This window comes from Alosa pseudoharengus, unplaced genomic scaffold (genome assembly GCF_046254945.1).
Source record: "Alosa pseudoharengus isolate Yale_2024_CS ecotype anadromous, Long Island Sound unplaced genomic scaffold, YU_APseudo_1.1 YU_APseudo_1.1_scf_6, whole genome shotgun sequence".
Classification (NCBI taxonomy): domain Eukaryota; kingdom Metazoa; phylum Chordata; class Actinopteri; order Clupeiformes; family Clupeidae; genus Alosa; species Alosa pseudoharengus.
Window position 1 is genome coordinate 16,323,757 of NW_027468848.1, and position 18,987 is coordinate 16,342,743.

The 18,987-nt window shown below is 41.4% G+C and overlaps 2 protein-coding genes across 2 annotated transcripts; one reads left to right on the top strand and one right to left on the bottom strand.

Annotated features, from left to right (window-relative positions):
* Positions 1-6,845: 6,845 nt before the first annotated feature.
* On the bottom strand, positions 6,846-9,305 carry cunh2orf68 (chromosome unknown C2orf68 homolog). Its single transcript, XM_076269781.1, has 4 exons — positions 9,087-9,305; positions 8,528-8,643; positions 8,284-8,435; positions 6,846-8,069 (listed from the first exon to the last, which is right to left on the bottom strand). Exons 1-4 carry the CDS (start codon positions 9,194-9,196, stop codon positions 7,947-7,949), a joined length of 501 nt encoding a protein of 166 aa, XP_076125896.1. The 5' UTR covers positions 9,197-9,305; the 3' UTR covers positions 6,846-7,946.
* A 350-nt stretch (positions 9,306-9,655) lies between these two features.
* Positions 9,656-18,706, top strand: usp39 (ubiquitin specific peptidase 39). The gene is made up of 13 exons (XM_076270534.1): positions 9,656-9,850; positions 10,384-10,462; positions 10,686-10,780; positions 10,916-11,052; positions 11,408-11,560; positions 13,158-13,383; positions 13,708-13,782; positions 13,916-13,983; positions 14,219-14,407; positions 14,628-14,770; positions 17,951-18,086; positions 18,182-18,268; positions 18,388-18,706. Exons 1-13 carry the CDS (start codon positions 9,802-9,804, stop codon positions 18,439-18,441), a joined length of 1,491 nt encoding a protein of 496 aa, XP_076126649.1. The 5' UTR covers positions 9,656-9,801; the 3' UTR covers positions 18,442-18,706.
* The last annotated feature ends 281 nt before the right edge of the window (positions 18,707-18,987 follow it).

Sequence of the window (18,987 nt, forward strand, 5' to 3'; positions counted from 1 at the left end):
GGTTTTTATTTTCCACCCTGAACATGGGCAAAATGCCCCATTGACATCAATATGTTTTATATAGAGTCACCACACTGCCACCTGTGGTTGTATAAAGTAACCTGTGGTAGCTCTATACAAAACATATTGATGTCAATGGTGCATTTTGCCCATGTTCAGGGTGGAAAGTGAAAAAAAAAGATTTGCATTGGTGGGCTATGCGGCTCAGCTGTGGAATCAACTTTCGGATGACATCAAAAAGGCCCCAACTATAGCCAGTTTTAAATCTAGACTTAAGACCAAACTGTTCTCAGATGCTTTCTGCTAACTGTGCCGAGTTACAAATTCTGAATCTGCCTTGATAATTATTCTACCTTGTCTTTTATTACTTTTTTTTACTACTTTTGCCTTTGTTTTTGCTTACTAATTATTCTTTATTTTTAAATGATTTTACCTTGTGTTTTATGTTTTCTTTTTATTGATCTTTACCTTTTAACTATTCTTTGACTATATTGCCCTTCTATGCTTTTATTTGTTATTGTTTGGTTTTGTTTATGTAAAGCACATTGAATGACCTCTGTGTATGAAATGACCTATATAAATAAACTTGACTTGACTTCTTTGAAAACAAGGGGTAGCCAAGTCAAATTGGTGTTTTAAAAAAGAAAAGATCATGGAGAATAAAGAAAAAAATATTTAAAAAAGTGTTTGGGTGCTCTGAAAATGAGAACCAAAATGATTTTTTAGACTTGTAAAGTCTGCTGTTCAGACCCTGAAGGAATTTATTTTCTGTTCATTGTTTTTTGTGAGAGTGTTTCTACTTATCTCAGTAAGGAAAATAAATCAAGAGCCTATGTTGAGTACAAATATGTCTTCTGAAGGCTTAAACAGAGCCCAGCCAAAAACTCCAATAAAATTTGTATAAACTTTGAGGGACAGCTATGGCCATGCAGGATTATCCAGACCAAACGTGACAATTTTGCTACATACTATTCCTATTTATGTACCAGCATGCAAAATTTGAGCCTCCTACATGGTTTAGTTCTTGCGCTGTGGGCTTGTGAACTTTGACAAAAAAAAGAGGCCAAACAAAATCGACACCCCCCTCCCCCTGTAAAACTGGCTGTATCTTGGAAAGTATTGATCTTACATAAGAGTAATTTTACAGTGTGTCTCCTGGGTAACATAGGTACACCTGGTAATTTTTTCAGAATTTTTTGAGACCTAAGTGTGTGGGCCCTGGTTGAATTGACATGGAATGACCCCTTTGTTTCTGATGTCAAGTGTAGTGTTTAGGGTTATGGTAAACCATACATTTTCAGAATGAAGTCACATTGTGTAATGTTATCATGCAGTTAACAAGCATAATTTACCAGGTGATGCTACTAGCCTGACTACGCCCACATTTTCCTTTCAGGGAGCAGGAGCACCATAGTTCAGTTTCAGTCAAAAAAATTTTTTTAAAAATCAGACCAATCAACAAAAAGAGGGGATGACGAAATCAAAACTGCATGACTGTGGTAAATGGTAGAAGCAATGCCTGCAAGACTGCAAACATCAAAAACTGTTGTTGAGGCTCAGATGCATTGTTTCCTGACTGCCTATCTGTTTATAGTTTGTAAAGTTTAGGCGATTCTGATCAATGTGATTGACCAATGATTTCAAAGTTAATGATATTTCTACGCCCGACACCATGCTAGCATTGTAAAGAATTCCCAATCGTGAGTGACCAGGCTATTCACTCGTCAATGAGTTTGGCTTACCAGGCAAGCTACCCCTCAAAAAATGAGATAAAAAGTCATGATTCTTATCATAATATCATAATACCCTCATGTTGGTGCCATCCTTATCTGTCCCTTTCAGTCATTTGGATTTCTCTTCTTTAGATTCCGCACATACACTGCTCTGTCTGCTTTGACCATGGGGTTTCATCTGGAATTCACAGGTGAATTTGGTTTTGATCGATCCCTGAGTTGACACTTTCAGGGTTTTTATGCAAAGGCTCACTTAATGAATGGAATCCATTTGATTCTATTTACCACCTTCTTACCACAGAGGGTGAAGGAAGCACAGTTGATTGAAATTACAATTGTGATTACAAATGTAATTAAAGCATAATTATGCACGCATAAACATGCGCAGTGATACCATAATTTTATCCAAAAAAGTCTTTGGAACTAACAGTGTCAGAATTTTACCATTTTAGAAGTGACATAATGATCTGTGTGTTTAGACAAAGAAACCCTAAAATGTTCACTCTAACTCAAATGTTAGACAGTTCATCAGACACAGCTCAATCAAGATATATCCAAAAAAGGTTTTACAGTTGTCCAACAACATCAAAAGCTTTCAATGAGGCATTTCATTTGTGTCATGGCTATTCAGAGCAAAAGTTACACATTAATATTTTTAAATTGGTGTATTTGCAACAAAAACCTTAATTATATATTATATCCCATACACATAAAATCACTAATATTTGTTGCGGTGCATACTGTACTGCATCAGTAGGATTTAAAATGCTTCAGATGGGATATTTACTCATGTAGACAGACGATTTAATACTTTGATTTTTCATAAGTTTTTCCCAATATCATCCTTGAGTGTTTTTCAGAGTTATCCATGGTCTGATGCCTTGAAACAACTTCTTTGTCCTTCTACAGGCATATCGACTGTAAAACCCAATGACATTTTTAGATGGTTTAATTTTTGACCCGTTTGAAAAAAGCGCACACCCTGATTGTGAAATTACCCATAAAAGTGCAAAACAATGAATGTAGCCTCTGACTGGTGCTGATTAGTAATTTACCCAGACTTGTTGTGATCATAATATTGAGATTCAAAGGATGACAAACTTGTGATGAGTACTTGTAGGTTGCTTACACACAATACACTCCCTCTCATACCAACCTCAAGTTTCTTGGAAACTTTAAAAATACGTTTTTTGAGAACTTTAGTCATCCAATCAGCAACATTGCTCAATCTGGGAATGCATTGACGTTGTCAGACTTGTCTCCACTTTGTACCGCTTGACAAGTTCAGATGTGACTTTTTGAGAGATTCTCTTATACAGTATTTAGGCTATGAGACATACAGTTGTCCCCAGAATTATTGGCACCTCTGCTAAAGTTGACTAAAAAGAGGAATGTAAAATCATCTTTTGGAAATTGGGTGGGCTTAGCCCATCCTGGACCCTGCCTAGCCGGCCCTGTTTACAAGACTGGGTTGCTACAGTTCAGCTACAACAGATACATCAGCATCAACTCATTTCAGGGCTTGCTAACCCAAAGGAATATTTCAATCTTGTCTCAAAAATGTATTTTCTTTGTCTCAGCTGCGAAATAGCCCTCTTCTTGTCTCAGCCCAAGCCCAAATACTCTTCTCAATCTATTCTTATTTCCCCTAAGGACCCCTTTGGAGAAACAGGTGAGATCTCATTTCAAATTTTGCTGTCCTGTGGGAAGCTATCTATTTTCAAATCTCTTTGGTCCAAGATGGAAGATGAGGAATGTTCTATTTTTGATTTTATATTAAGGATTTCGAAGTACATGTCACAAATTCCATTGCATCTCTGTCCATCCGTACACAAAAACGTTGTTTTAGGATCATTGGGCCAGGAGGGAAAAAATGCAAACATGCATTACAAGTGTAAATCACACAGTTTTTCTGTCTTGATTTTTGACTCCAGGGCAACCTGTCTTGATCTTTAAATCATGTGCAGTGTACACATACATCTCGGTCATAGACTGGTGTCAGCAGTATCAAAGGTCTGATGATAACTAATATGGTCAAGGTCCGTTGGCCAATGGTCCGTCAGGTTGTCTTGTGCAAGAGTGAGGACCTTGAGTGTGTGTGAAAGAGAAGGAGGGGCTTCTCTCACACCCCAGAGCAATACAGACAGCCTCTCTGACCTGTACACGCACTTTGCAGACTAAACATCGCACACACACATGCACACACACACACACACACACACTAAAAGCACTCACACAGACTTTGATATAGACATAACAATTCCAAGCAGGAAACTACTTAGGAAGTAGCACTAGCAACCTCAAAGAAACCCTGAGCTTGCGCATCTTCTCAAATGTGGTCACTATTGAGTGGGGTATATTTTATGATCTGGCCCTGAGTGTGTCCGTGCAGGGGTCTGCTTACACTATACAGTACTGTAATTGGCCAGGAATAGCCAGTGAGTTAGGTTCAAAATGTCACAGCCACAGAACAGAGATGCAAAATATTTGTGTCCACACACACTCACACAGTTACACATATACACAAAACATATTCACAGAGTTAATTAACAATGGCTTAATAATTGGTAAGCAAGACAAAACTTTCATAGATATAGAACAGTTGACTGCTGCAACTGGCATTATAATTGAACTAAACAGTTGCTGTAGGGCACAGCATAACAGTCTAGTAGTTCAAGCTAAGTAAAAGATTACTGTTTCAAACTTTCAACAAGTAGTATTGAATGCATTTGAGTGCAAAATGGACGGTGTGTCAAAGGCAATGGTCAATTTGACGACAGGTGAAATCTGAACTCAACACCACGGCCACTCTGACACATGATCTACTGTATATCAACATGTCTCCATGAGTCTAAATAAATACACGCGCATGCACGTACGCACACACACACACACACACACACACACACACACACACACACACAAAAACACACACACACACACACACACACACACACACACAGTGTCAAAGAATCATTGCTCCAGCCTCTTTCTGCATGCAAAGTCCATTTCTGTATCTTACAGAGGCTGCAAAGGGACATGGGCAAAACAAAACAAAAAAAAGTTTCTGAAAAAGTTTTTCATGTGCAATTGAAACTTTCTCCCTTCTCCCCTTAGGCATAGAGGCTAGGACTTTTTATGCACCAAAAATGTTGTGCACCAGAAACAGATTTTTTTGACCATGTCCAACACACACACAGATACACTTATAAACCTTATAAGTGCTTGAGGTCATGTACCTCTGTGCATGAGCATGTGCTTGGCTAACCCAGTCCGTGTCCAGACCTCCAGGAACCCACATGTGTCCTGAGATGGAGGGTGATCCTGAAGGTCAGGGTGTGGCACATTCTAAGTTGGTCTGAGTACAGTTAGATGGACGGGGCAGAGGTGTAGGGTTTCTGAATGACGCAATCCAGAAGGATGCCCCCTTTGGATGTGTATGTGTATGTTTTCATACACTATAAGGTATGAGTTTCAGTGTATGTACATGTGACGATCACTCTTTTACCAAATCTGTTCCCTGGTGCTTTCTCAGTTCATTGTGGTAATCAGTGGGCCTATGGAGATTACACTACAGGCATATCAATATTTACAAAGCTATAAGTTAACACACCTGATATCTTCCAACCTTCACATCACTTTCCATCAGCTGATATAATCTTTCCACGAGTCAGCAACTCTACCAGGAACCCAAGATTAATTCTGATCTTCGTGGATCAACTTCCAGAACATTACCTTTTTTTTTCGGTGTGAACTCAAAGCCATAATAAATCACTAAATAACTATGGAGTGTACAGTAGGTGCCTCTGACAAATCGTTTTTTGATATGCCATTTCCGTTTACACAGTTGTTTTTATATCTTTGAGAACTTGGCTAACTTTGTACTGTGGCGTGCAATGCTGATCAAATTAAGGCCCACTTGAGATTTTTTATTTCAAAGGACTTATGGTAATATCAAGGTTAAATAACAAATAGGTAATACAGAGCTCTGAGGCGTTTATTCTGGCACTGACATGAAACAATTTGGAGTGGTTCTGCGCATGTGTGCTTTTCCTATCTACGGGTCTATGGGCAGTCAATATGCTCGCGACAGGAAATGAAGGATTTGATCCAGAAGAACAGATGTGCATGTGTGATCTTTCAGTTTAGCCTTCGCTGGCAACGGCAACTATTCGGACTATGCGTGAGAGAAAGTGAGAGAAAGAATGACCCTAACCTGGTATTGCCTTTCTGTATGCTGGTGTGTGAGCTAGACTTGCTGATGTGTCTGAGTGACAAACCCCTGGGGAGCTGTTACATAATCCCATATGCGCCTCTGAGTGTGCATGGGGGAATTGTGAACATGTATGAGTGTGTGTGTGTGAGAGAGAGAGAGGAAAAGCTGTTACTGCATGCTACATTTAGGTTCCTAAGTGGCCAATCACAACGCACTAAAGCCATGGGAGCATGGGAAAGAGACCATTCAAGGCCCCCCCACACACACACATAGCTAGCCTGGGCTCTAAGAATAGCACACTGTGTACTGCTACAAGAATCTGACAGGAGCCTCACTGGCTGAGCCAAAAGTCAAAAGCTTCACCGTGCTTACTCTCCTGTTACTACACACACACACCAGCCTCTATTTGTTTGGCTGCACTCACACATTCATATCAGAGGTTTAGATGTCTTTCCTGAAGATATGCCACCCTCTGCTGGTCGAGCAATTCAAACACCGTCAAGCTACAGCTCTCAGCTGTCCAACATTGTGTTTCTATGTGAAGAGTGTTCTTCTAGTTCAGGGATCTCTATCCTGCTCCTTCCCCACTCTACTCTGCATGCCTCCATCCAGTCCTGCCATGTAGACCTATTTGAGATCATCAGTAGCACTTGCACCCAAAGAATATCACCAGCCATTCTAAGAACAGAAACGGGATAGGATGTGAATGAATTTCAAACCCCTGTTCTAGCTAGAGAAATGTGCCAACGTCACCAAGATGGGTTTGAGTTCCACAGAGTACAATAAGATATGTATGTCTTCCCAGCAGTGCATGTTGCTTTTGATAAAAGTGTCTGCTAAATAAAGGGGTATGATAATGTTTAAGGAAAACGTGAGACTTTTGTATCACATCCCTTTAATCAATGACACACACACACACACACACACACACACACACACACATATTTCAACATACACATAGAACAGAACACAGACCTCTGCCAAGGCCAATGTGACCCTTCTTGCAATGTTAAAGAAGATGGAACAAAATTCCTGGATCTAGGGCTTGACCTGGATCTGTTCCAAAAGTGTAACCGGTTCTTCCTCAGCCTACGCTCCACAATGTTTCATGAAAATCAGTCATATCGTTTTTTTGTGTAATCCTGTTGACAGACAAACAACAAATCTAACCAAAAACATTACCTTCATGAAAAAGGTTATAACATTTACAGAGAAAAGAGTAAACGGCAATCAATGTTTGACTGGAGTGACAATGCAGCAAGCAAGGTGAGCCTTTCTTGTTTCACACACACTCTCTCTCACACTCACACACACACCAATTTATTCTAATAGACACATTCATTCCATACACCTGCAAATCTTCTTATGCTTATTGTAACTGTTCACCCAGTTTTCTGTATGTGCAGTGCCATCACTCTAACTGAAAACACACAATGATGACACCACAGGCACCTTTACAAAACAAACAAAGAAAACACATGCACAACTCTTGCAGCCATAGGCAGATCCAGCTATACTAATTCATAACCCTCCAATAGATTCCTGATACTGATCAACAGGTGAACCATTTGTGTATGAGTTGGTGTGTGTGTGTGTGTGTGTGTGTGTGTGTGTGTGTGAAAGATATGAGAGAGAGTTGAAAGCGTCCATGGTGGTTTGTGTTTCAGGAGACCACCATGACTGCACTTGAAAAGTCATGACCTTTGAACTCTGATGCGAGCAGTCAGTCTGTCTCAGCATACATATTCCTGTGAGAGCAGTTCCACGACCTGACTGGCTGCTGTAATTCTGCCTTCGTTGCTCCTCTTCCCTGAGGAGTCCTGAGCGCTGTGCAGTCCACTGCACCTCTTCACCTGCCGTCTCTGTCCACGCACACTCACTCCTCACGATCAGTTCCACAACCCTTCCTCTAATATCACTTGTTATCTCGCTCTCTCTCTCATCCTCCGGTTTTGCTGTTCTTACGGTCTGTCCCCTCTCTAAGTTCAGCTGCTTGCTCAGCGCTTGTTACGCCGTTTGTCCATCTCCTTGCGGATGCGTGTCAGCAGCACGGTTTTCATGGCCGAGTCTAGAATGTTCTCCTCTGCCACCCGCGACACCACACTCTCAGGATCGTCCTCCTGATAAAAAAACAAACAAACAAATAATTAAAATCAGCACGAAGTTGTTTTCCCTTCACCTTCCCTCACTCTATTAATCTCTCAGCTTTAGCCTCTGTATGGCTACTTCAAATGTGTATTTTACAGTAGAACAATGTTCTGCAAACATATGTTTAACTGGGAGGGTGGGTATACCCATTTTTGTTCTCACAGATAAGCCGGCGCACCAACACACCTTACAGACGATGAAGGAAGTAATGTGTCCACTGTCGGCCTGGTAGTCCAGCCAGAAGAGCGGAGAGGCTGAGCTTCCCTCCTGTTCAGTGCTGCTGTCACCACTCTCATTCTCCTGCCAATCATCTGCTGCCTCATTGGGCCCCAAGCCGTCTGCTCAGACACAAGACACACATATGCACATAACTTAGACGTGTGTACACAGGCCTGTGAGTAGCACATGCACATTCAGATCACTGACTTACTCCGGTGGCGTGGATGATATACTTGCAGATCGGGTCGTCGAGGTCGACAGGGGGTGGTTGTATGCCTGCGCCGTTGCCTCTCTTTGGCCTGTTTCACTTCTTTATCATAATCATCCCTACAAAACACACATATCAACAAATGTCTAACTTGTGGGCCTACTAAGGCCCAGGGGGAAACCCACCCATCATTCAGACTTCAATCCATCATTGATTTCCAAAACGCCCCCCTGGACTTGAGTGGTTGTATGGGTAAGGAGGTGGTGCGTAGATTATTTAGACTTTAATCACTTATTCGTCCGCAAGAGTGAAGCACATTATATCTGAAGACGATATACAGCAGTCTTCGGCCAACAAGGCCCCTGCGTCAACACTCATACAAGCATCGTCTGCGCATGCGTTACTAAGCCTCTAGCTGAGAAAGTACAAGTGAGACCATAAGGAACTGGGAATTTAAGATTTTAATGTCGTGTCTTGCATAAGGGAAATTACAACTTACACAAGAGACTTTAAAAACACTTCCATGGGGTCACTTTCACAGACCTGAGTCGATAAACTTTACCTTGCTTTCTGATTTCGTCTGATGTGGTGTAAGAAGCCGTGAGTCATGTCCAAACGCCCCCCTCGTTTATCCTTCAGTGCATGCTCTTCCCCGTCCTGCAAAACCTCCATCGTGATTATTCCTGGAACAAGCAGTTACATTAAGTAAAAGTTATCTTTCTTAATACGCTCATCCAAACAGGACCACCGCATCATTGGCTTGTTGTGGTTATGCTTCTAAAACCCTTAACCAATAAACTGATGTCCAATACATGTCATACACGGAGTGACTTTTCTCTTTCCTCAGTTCAATGCATAAAGCATTACTGCCATCTAATGGAAAATGCAAATGATAGTATTTTCTTACATGTTTGTCTTTAAGGTAAAATAATAGTTCTGCCTTTAACGAATTAGTTATATTAAGGAAGATGTGTAGGGATGGAAATGGAAAGAGAGTAATCATTATTGAGAGCTTTTTGTGAAGATAAAGTCAAAGATCCTTTAGTCTCTGATAAAGTACCCTGTTTGCACTCTCTGCTCAATCACTCTGGGTAGGATTTCAGTTGGCCTGAATTGTCGTAAAGATGTCGTAACCATTGGTCGTAACCTGGTCGTAACCGGGAGATTCAGAGTGCTTTCGGCCATACAAACACATTTCGTCTATGAATTCAACTTTTGTGCATAGATTTCTCAATTAACCTCTATTTACTGCGGCAAAATACGTGATCAGAAAGAGAATGGCGACCATAAAGCGTGAACGTGAAATCGACGAAGACGACGATGAAGGTAACTTAGCGACAACTTTCAATGTTGTGTATGGTTTACTTTATATTGTTAGCAAAGCCTGCAGTAGCTGTTGTAATAAGGTAACGTTACTTATCTAGTTGGTAAGTAAGCAACATGTAGTCGCAAATGATGTAAAGACGGAGATGTTTTTTGTTATCCGGCAGCATTAGTTTGTGTTGCAAACATGGGATTAATTGTCTCAGTGACATAGCTGGTTTTAGTCATTTGGCTAGCTACTGAGTAGGCTACTTGTGTAGCCTAATGTTAACCAGAACTTCTGGTGATTCTGTCGAAGACTGATAACTTATGATAACTGATGAGCCTAATTTGCACAATAATGTATTCTTTAATGCTAGCTCATCCAAGGTGAACTTTCGGATGAAATAATCCTACATGTATGTGCCTCACATCTCTGTTGACTGTTTATTGGAAGATATTTTTTGTTGATCTAATTGTGTTGTTAACAATAATGATGTAATAATATTTTGATTGATGTACTGGAATGTTTTTTCCCTATCAATGTAATTTAACAGTACCTGTAAAAGTGGGTCGAGGGCATGATGTCGAGGACAAGAGGAGTCGCCACTGCCCCTACCTTGACACCATCAACAGGCAGGCCAAAACAGAGACACACCATCTTAATTTGTTTCTCACTCTTGCTCACACACTTCCTGTATCTCAAAAGAGTTTGCATACATAATATTTTCTATCTTTACGTCATGAAGTTTATTGTCACGTCATGAAGTTTATTGTCATTAACAAGTAACAGACACACAAAGTGTGTTCCCATACAGGACATTTGGATATGATAACTCATACTGGCTGTGTTTTTTAGGAGTGTTTTGGACTTTGACTTTGAGAAGCTGTGCTCCATTTCGTTGTCCCACATAAATGTGTATGCCTGTCTTGTTTGTGGGAAGTATTTTCAGGGTGAGTCTTTATCTACCCTACATATGTACACACAGACATAGACTTGGGCAGTTAGACCAAGGAGGCCAAATGTTTGATTTTCTGAGCCTGACTCTGCAGTAGCCCTTGATAATGTGTGTTTTTCTGTGTTTACAGGGAGAGGACAGAAGTCTCACGCCTACACACACAGTGTACAGTTCACTCACCATGTATTCCTTAATCTGCACACACTTAAATTCTACTGTCTGCCTGACAATTACGAGATCATTGACTCCTCGCTAGAGGATATCACGGTGAGTTCACATAAATGCCTTATAGGGCTAGCTATACATGTAATTGCATCTGTACTTACACTCAGAAGCACACAGCAGTACACATTAATGTATATTCATACTCTGACTAGCTATCAACCACTCATGTAGTCCTAGTGCCCCACACAAGCATTCCTTAGTCCTCATGTAAAAGGATTACTCATTGAAGCAAATCATAAAGATGTGTTGTTAGTTATGCACAGGTTCATAAATCTTCAATCAATGATAAATCATTGTCTGTGTCTCACTGTGTTCTCTCCCTCTCTCTGTATCTTTGTCTCTTGCCGTCTCTCTCTCTCTCTCTCTCCCTCTCTCTCCCCTTTCTCAAACACTGCAGTACGTGCTGAAGCCCACATTTACTCGTCAGCATATTAGCGGACTGGACAAGCAGGGCCGTCTCTACCGTGCCTATGATGGCACCACTTATCTGCCTGGCATCGTGGGGCTCAACAACATCAAAGCCAATGACTATGCCAATGCAGTGCTGCAGGTACACATGCAGATCTTACTCATTTTCTTAGTCCATCAAACACATCTGTAAATGCTATGCAAGTCACTGGACTATTAATGGCATTTCAGTTACATTAGTGGAGGTCTTTAGATAGAGATGCATAGATAGGTATACACACTGAAACACACACGCTTGTATTTCTGGCATATCAGGTCTTTATGGTGTCAATGAGTAGCCTGATGAGCCAGACCCCCATCAAGATGTAGGGTCTGGGGACTCACCGTTTGCAGTGCTCAGTCTGAGGGGCGGGATAATCGGTTGTCTTTCAAATTCCCTCTGCACGCAATAGGATGGCGCTACAACTTATGAGTCCCATGCGTTTTCCCACCAGCGGAGCTAGTTGGCTTGTTCAAACTTTTGCCAACTTAAAAAAAAGCTTAACTTGTGTCACGCCTCCCTCCATGCCACAGCCGAACTGTTACACACTTATACCTTTTCTTAATATAGTTATATAGATATATAGATATATAGACTTTATTCTTGCACTGTTGCACTGTTGGACTTACTCATTTGCACTATCACCATGACACTCACTCACACAGAGCACCTTACCTTAGAGTATATACTTATACTTATACTTATATACCTTACTATGCACAGAGAATCACAGGCTCAGTCCCTGCCTCAGTCATTGCAAGCGCCTCTTGATTGATTAATCACCCACTATGTGGATACTGTTTTTAAAATTTATTTAGATTAAGTGTTAGTTAGTATAATTTGTATTTTAGTATATTTAGTATATTCTTTATCTTCTACTGTCCTTATTGCTTAGTTGTGTTTTTTTATATTATATACTTTTAATTACTTTTTCTGCTGTTAGTGAATGTGTGTGTGTGTTGTCTGTATGCTACTGAGACCTTGAATTTCCCCTGGGGATCAATAAAGTATCTATCTATCTATCTATCTATCTAACAGCAACATTCATCTTCTTTGTTTTCAAGTAGCAGGGAATTAACGCCGAACCGTTGCAACTATGCCGTTGCAACTATGCCATCATTATGTTAAGCCCACCTACCGACTCTATACACAATGTCATTGGCCTTATCGAAGTTTAATTTTTCCAGCTTGCAGGCCAACAGAGGGTTGCTAGACTACACTGGCAAATTACATTTGCTGCCGCTAGGGTGCGTCTAGATTTCTAGGCTATTCAATGAGTGCGTACAGCTCTTAAATAATTCTGATTAAGTATAAGTATATACTCTTTTGAGATCCCGTGAGGGAAATTTGGTCTCTGCATTTATCCCAATCCGTGAATTAGTGAAACACACTCAGCACACAGTGAACACACAAGTGAGGTGAAGCACACACTAATCCCGGCGCAGTGAGCTGCCTGCAACAACAGCGGTGCTCGGGGAGCAGTGAGGGGTTAGGTGCCTTGCTCAAGGGCACTTCAGCCGTGCCTACTGGTCGGGGTTTGAACCGGCAACCCTCCGGTAACAAGTCCAAATCGCTAACCAGTAGGCCACGGCTGCCCCAAAGAAATTAAGAAATGTGTCCTACTTATATGCATAACTGTGGGTTACAATGTTGATGCAAATAGATTGAAATGATTTTCTCTCTCCCTCTCCCTTTCAAGGCCCTGTCTAATGTACCTCCCCTGAGGAACTACTTCCTGGAGGAGGAGAATTACCGTGGGATTCGCCGGCCTCCGGGTGACATCATGTTCCTGCTGGTGCAGCGCTTTGGGGAGCTGATGAGGAAGCTGTGGAACCCGCGCAACTTCAAGGCCCACGTCTCGCCCCACGAGATGCTGCAGGCTGTGGTGCTCTGCTCCAAGAAGAACTTCCAGATCACCAAACAGGGTAGGACGGCCCTGTTTAATGATGTTTATTTACACCACCAGGTGGAGTGTGTGCTTATTACTAGATCATCTGTGCTTCAGGTGTTCAGGATTACTGGGCTTACTGTTTATTTGGCAGTTGTGATAATGGTCTCTTAAAGGCTGACACACAATGTTTATGCCTTTTTTCCATACTTTTACAATTCTTTTGAGATACTGTGAATGAAGTGCTAGTTTCATAGATTAATTGTTTGTCTTTACTTGTATAATTAAAAATTACGAGAGTGGTTGGTCTAAATGTTGCGTGTGTGTGTGTTGACACATTGTTATCTGTGTGCTTCCACAGGGGATTCTGTGGACTTCCTGTCTTGGTTCCTCAATGCTCTACATGGTGCTTTGGGTGGCACCAAGAAGAAACCATGTAAGTGTGTGTGTGTGTTTCTTTCAAGTTTTGAGTGTCAAAATGTGTGTGTGTATGTAAATGTTTGCATGTGATCATGTTTACACTTTGCCCTTTGCTTATATAAAAATGTGAAATTCTGCCTTATTTGCAGCCATCATCACAAAAGTGTTCCAGGGCTCCATGCGGATCTTCTCTAAGAAACTGCCTCATCCTGACCTGGTGAGGGATAACACACTCTCACACACTCTCTCTCACACACACACACACATACACATCCTCACCTGGTGAGGGGTAACACACTCACACATTCACTCTTTGCTATTCTCCTAATATACACTGTTATTCAGCTGAAGGTGACATGAACTTCACTGTGTGAAGCTTCCCAATAAGCCTATCTAATTTGTGTGTGTGTGTGTGTGTGTGTGTGTGTGTGTGTGTGTGTGTGTGTAATCAGCCCCCAGAGGAGAAGGAGGCCCTCCTGCTGACGGAGGACTACCAGGAGGTGATGAGCGAGGCTCCCTTCCTCTACCTGACCCTGGACCTCCCCACTGCACCGCTCTACAAGGACGAGAAAGAGCAGCTCATCATCCCACAGGTCCCCCTCTTCAACATCCTCACCAAGTTCAACGGCAACACAGAGAAGGTACGCACACACATACATATACATACATACATTCATACATACACGGACGCACACACACACACCCTTGCAGAGACAACACAGGGACATCACTGTATATACACACTCATCAAAACCGATGTTTTTGTTCATCATCCGGCCTCATTTTACAACCACTGAGCACACACATGCTATTGAATGCCTATATTTACATTTTCAACTTGTATTGCTGTGTTGTTGGCAGGAGTATAAGACGTACAAGGAGAATTTCCTGAAGCGTTTCCAGCTAATACGGCTGCCCCCATACCTCATCTTCTACATCAAGAGGTTCACCAAGAACAACTTCTTTGTGGAGAAGAACCCCACCATTGTGAACTTCCCCATCACGTCAGTTACTCACACACACCACACACACACACACCCATGGTCATGTTTAGAATGGACAGACACAGACACAGACACAGACAGATTAATGATACAAAGGTTTGTTTACCTATACATGTAGAATGATGATGTTGTCAAGCTCTGACGCAGATGCACAAACCTTCATACTAATACATACATCAGTCTTACACAAACAGGGCTTTCACTGAAGGCTCAGGCTTCTCACTCACACACTTACGGCTTCTACACACAGCTGCGTGCGTTGCAGTGCTGGAGACGCATCCCATTCACTTTATATGGGCTCATGTCATCCGTTGCCGAACTGAATTGTGGGTCCGTTGCGTCGCGTTTCTCCCGTCGCTCGCGTTGAGAAGTTCAGCTGTTGCTGCACCGACAGACGGCACCGGCCAATCAAGCCAATCGACGGACAGCACCAACCAATCAAATTACGGTTATACTTCAAGTCATTTGCATAGCTACCGTCGGGAACACCCACTGGCATGCGTTGACGGAATGCAACTGTGTGTAGAAGCCGTTACACCCATTCACTCTGATGTACAGAGTACAGAGTTAAATAAGATGATGCATACTCTTCTGGTCTCTGTGCGTGCAGTAACTCATTCTGAAGCACCCACCGTTAGCATAGCTTAGCATAGCTCATTGAGGTGGGTAGTTCCAACAAGCCCATCTCCCAAAAGTGACAAAAGAACTCAAACATTGTTCTATTTACATGTTGTGACTAATATACTTACAATGTGTACAAGTTTCAATGTAAAAGGCAACACAGTGATTTTCTAAGCATATACATGCTTGGAACTACATTCTCATTCTGGCAAAGCACTGCTACTGCAGCTTTTCAGGTGCTGTGTGCAAATCACTCAGTCCATTAAGCTTTTCCTGAATGAGAACATAGTCCCAAGTTTGTATATGCTTAAAAAATTGTCAATTTGTAGCTTATGTTGTAACTATACAAGTCATAACATGTAAATGAGAAAATGTTGGAGTTCTTATGTCACTTTTGGGTAGGGTTGTCTGATAAAAAAACCTGGACATATCGATGACCCGACCAATGCTTTGCTCACAAGTGAAAAAGTCCATTTGACAGTAGACCCACAAGACAATTGGACTTTGTGTGCAGTAAGATTGTGCATAACCCTGAAAATGTTAAACATCTCAAGTATTCTCATAAGAGGAAACTTATCTTACTTAACTTATCTTAGCTGGCCTGATTGCTAGATACTGGTGCTTGTGCTTGCTTTTGCTCCCTCTTTGCTAAAGAAATAAGTAGGGGGATGACATTAGATTTGCATTTACCATACCTTAGCCCCACCTATAGCCACTTTTATTTAGTATGTCTCAATCAGACATTGGAATAACTTATTATGTTAAATGTTTGATTTTCTTTTTACTGGCCTGTCAGTCTTGTGGACACACTGTCATCTTCGTTCTCCACTTCACCACCCATATTAACAGTTTGAGTGCCAAAAACGCAATATTGCGATTTTAGTTTTTTTTTTAAATTCCGAAAATAGACACTCTAACACACCTTATGTGCGGTTTTGGGAACTCTATGATGAATAGAACTGAAATAGATGACGATCGAAAACTCATGAAAAATTGATAAAACTTTTGATGGTTGCCGCTTTGGGTCGAATCAGTGACGCATGCACGTCAGGTCAAAACCAGGCCATTTTCGTGGGTATATTACTAGGTGGCAGTCTCGCCAGGTCACTTCCCGGAAACTTTACAGGCGACACTTCATTCATTCATTCATTCAATTCAATTTCAATTTCATGAAAGACGCTATATCTCCATTTCTAGAAAATAAAACAGGGATTTTGATGAAAACTAGCCATTGTTTAGCTTGGGATTTCTCAGGAACAGAGGCATGTAGAAATAAACAGTTTGTACCCACTGAGAGCTTAACGTCAACAATGATCTAGATTGCTGGCACTCTGGGCCAAAGCTTCCGAAAACAGCACGGCATTCTAAGTTATCGATAACAAACAATGTTGAGTATTTGACGTCAGGTAGGCCAGGGATGGATTACTGCACGGGCCTACCGGCCCAAGGGGTCAGGGGGCCCTGAAGCCCAAGCCTTTGCATGGAATCACTGCCTCAATATTAACAAATCAGGATGTAGGCTATGAATCTGATTGAATTAAAGTATTGACCATCCTCAAAATGCACCAGAATACAGGAAATCACATCAAACAAATAAAAAAAATTCTGGGGGAGGACCCCCAAACCCCCCCTCCCACATATGCGATAATTATTGGGGGGTCCTTAATACATCTGGGCTCAGGGGCCCGAAAGTTCATAATCCGCCCATGAGGTAGACTATTCAATCTTCACTGCTTCTGCCGCCTGTAGTAGGCCTAGTAGCTGCCAAGACAGACGCACTAGAGGCTACGTCATGTCCCTACCGAGCCAATGATAACGCATTCTACACAAGAGACACCAACTGCTGTGTGCACAACACAGGCTATTTCAAGTGGAGAGAAAATAGTAAATTGAACATACGTATTCACGTTGCCTTTCGAAAACCGGGATATTCAGGTTCCCGGGAGATTGGATACATTTCCCGGGACAGGCTATTAAAAAGAAGGACAATCCCGGTAAAACCGGGACGGGTGGTAACCCTACTTTTGGGTGCTATAGGCTAGTTGGAACTGCCCACCTCAATAAACTATGCTAAGCTATGCTAACGATTGGTGCAGTTACTGCGAGTTACTGCATGCACAGAGACGAGAAGGGTATGTATCATCTTATCTAACTCTAGAGGGAGACAGTGAATAAATTACTTTCTCAAAAAAGCTGAATTCAGCTTTCCTTTAAAGCTGAATTGAACAATATAAATATCTTCCCCCAAATCACTAAAATAAGACAAAAATACAAAAATGCAGTTGGTTACTTAGGCTACATAACAGGAGGGTGCAGGATATGTGTAGACAACTAACATTAGCGTTATGGACTAACCCCATACATTTCTATAGAGGATTCTTGAGTGTCATTAGAACGTCTCTGGTTAAGCTGAATGTTTAGGGAGGATGCTTTATATAGAGTTTTGTGTTTTTCTGTTGCCATTAGCGGAAATGATTGTCTTATTTCAACATCAGTATCCGTGGGCAAGGAGCTCAGATACTTTCGTCTTACTCACTTTGTGTTTGTGTGTTTTTACAGGAGTGTGGACCTGCGTGAGTATTTGACAGAAGAGGCCCAGGCTACAGAGAAACACACCACATATGACCTAATAGCCAACGTGGTGCATGATGGGAAACCGACAGAAGGATCCTACAGGATCCACGTTTTACATCATGTAAGTGTGCGTTTGTGTGGGTCTGTCAGCTATTGAAGGACCTTTGTGGAGGCCAAATCTGAATGTGTGTGTGTGTGTGTGTGTGTGTGTTGCAGGGCACTGGGAAATGGTATGAGCTGCAGGATCTACAGGTCACAGATATTCTTCCCCAGATGATCACGTTGTCTGAGGCGTATATACAGGTACCTTTTCACTCAAAGAATCGTATTCAAACACATGCGTTTATTTAAAAAGTTTACCAGATCTATCTACCAAATCTGTTTAATTGATTGTGTGTGTGTGTGTTTGTTTCTGTGTCCAGATCTGGAAGAGAAGACAGAGTGAAGAGGATGAAGACAGTCACACAGGAGCCTGAGAGTATTTTATCATGCTTGCTGTGTGTATGCTAAAAGAAATTGACTGTTTTTTGTTTTTTTTATATACATACATGTTTTACTTTTAAACCTGAAACTCTTGTTTTGAGCTCTGGTGGCTGTTATTGTAGCAGATAAAATCGGCTTACAAGCTTATCGAATAGAAAAACAAAGGGCAAGTAATAATTTGGTCTGAGGAATGCTGCCCAACAATACTATCTGAATATCTACCTGCTGAGTCATGGAATAAAATGACTACAAACATGAGACAGTTTCACTCATTTGTAACATTTTTCACCCTTACACAGTATGAGGAGGAGATGGTGTGAATATGTATCCATGTTATAATTCATATGGGGTTTTATGTGTATTTTGTATTGTTTTAAGCAAGGTGAAGGTGCAACGTACAATGCAGCATTAAATTGTGGTATTACAACAATAGACACCTTTCTATAAACCCCACCCACAACAAACCCTTGTAAAATGAGGCAGGATAAAGAAACAAAACAACAACAGACATTTGTCACTTCATCGCTTCTGGCAGTAAA

What these genes read in the sequence shown, in the direction of transcription:
- cunh2orf68 (XM_076269781.1), bottom strand. Translation starts at nt 9,196, where the DNA reads ATGGAGGTTTTGCAGGACGGGGAAGAGCATGCACTGAAGGATAAACGA. An exon ending in ATATCATCCACGCCACCGGA is followed by an intron (nt 8,436 to 8,527) that starts GTAAGTCAGTGA and finishes GTGTCTGAGCAG; the next exon opens with ACGGCTTGGGGCCCAATGAG. An exon ending in CTTCCTTCATCGTCTGTAAG is followed by an intron (nt 8,070 to 8,283) that starts GTGTGTTGGTGC and finishes TTTTTTTATCAG; the next exon opens with GAGGACGATCCTGAGAGTGT.
- usp39 (XM_076270534.1), top strand. Translation starts at nt 9,802, where the DNA reads ATGGCGACCATAAAGCGTGAACGTGAAATCGACGAAGACGACGATGAA. An exon ending in ATGCCAATGCAGTGCTGCAG is followed by an intron (nt 11,561 to 13,157) that starts GTACACATGCAG and finishes CTCCCTTTCAAG; the next exon opens with GCCCTGTCTAATGTACCTCC. An exon ending in GGATCCACGTTTTACATCAT is followed by an intron (nt 18,087 to 18,181) that starts GTAAGTGTGCGT and finishes TGTGTGTTGCAG; the next exon opens with GGCACTGGGAAATGGTATGA.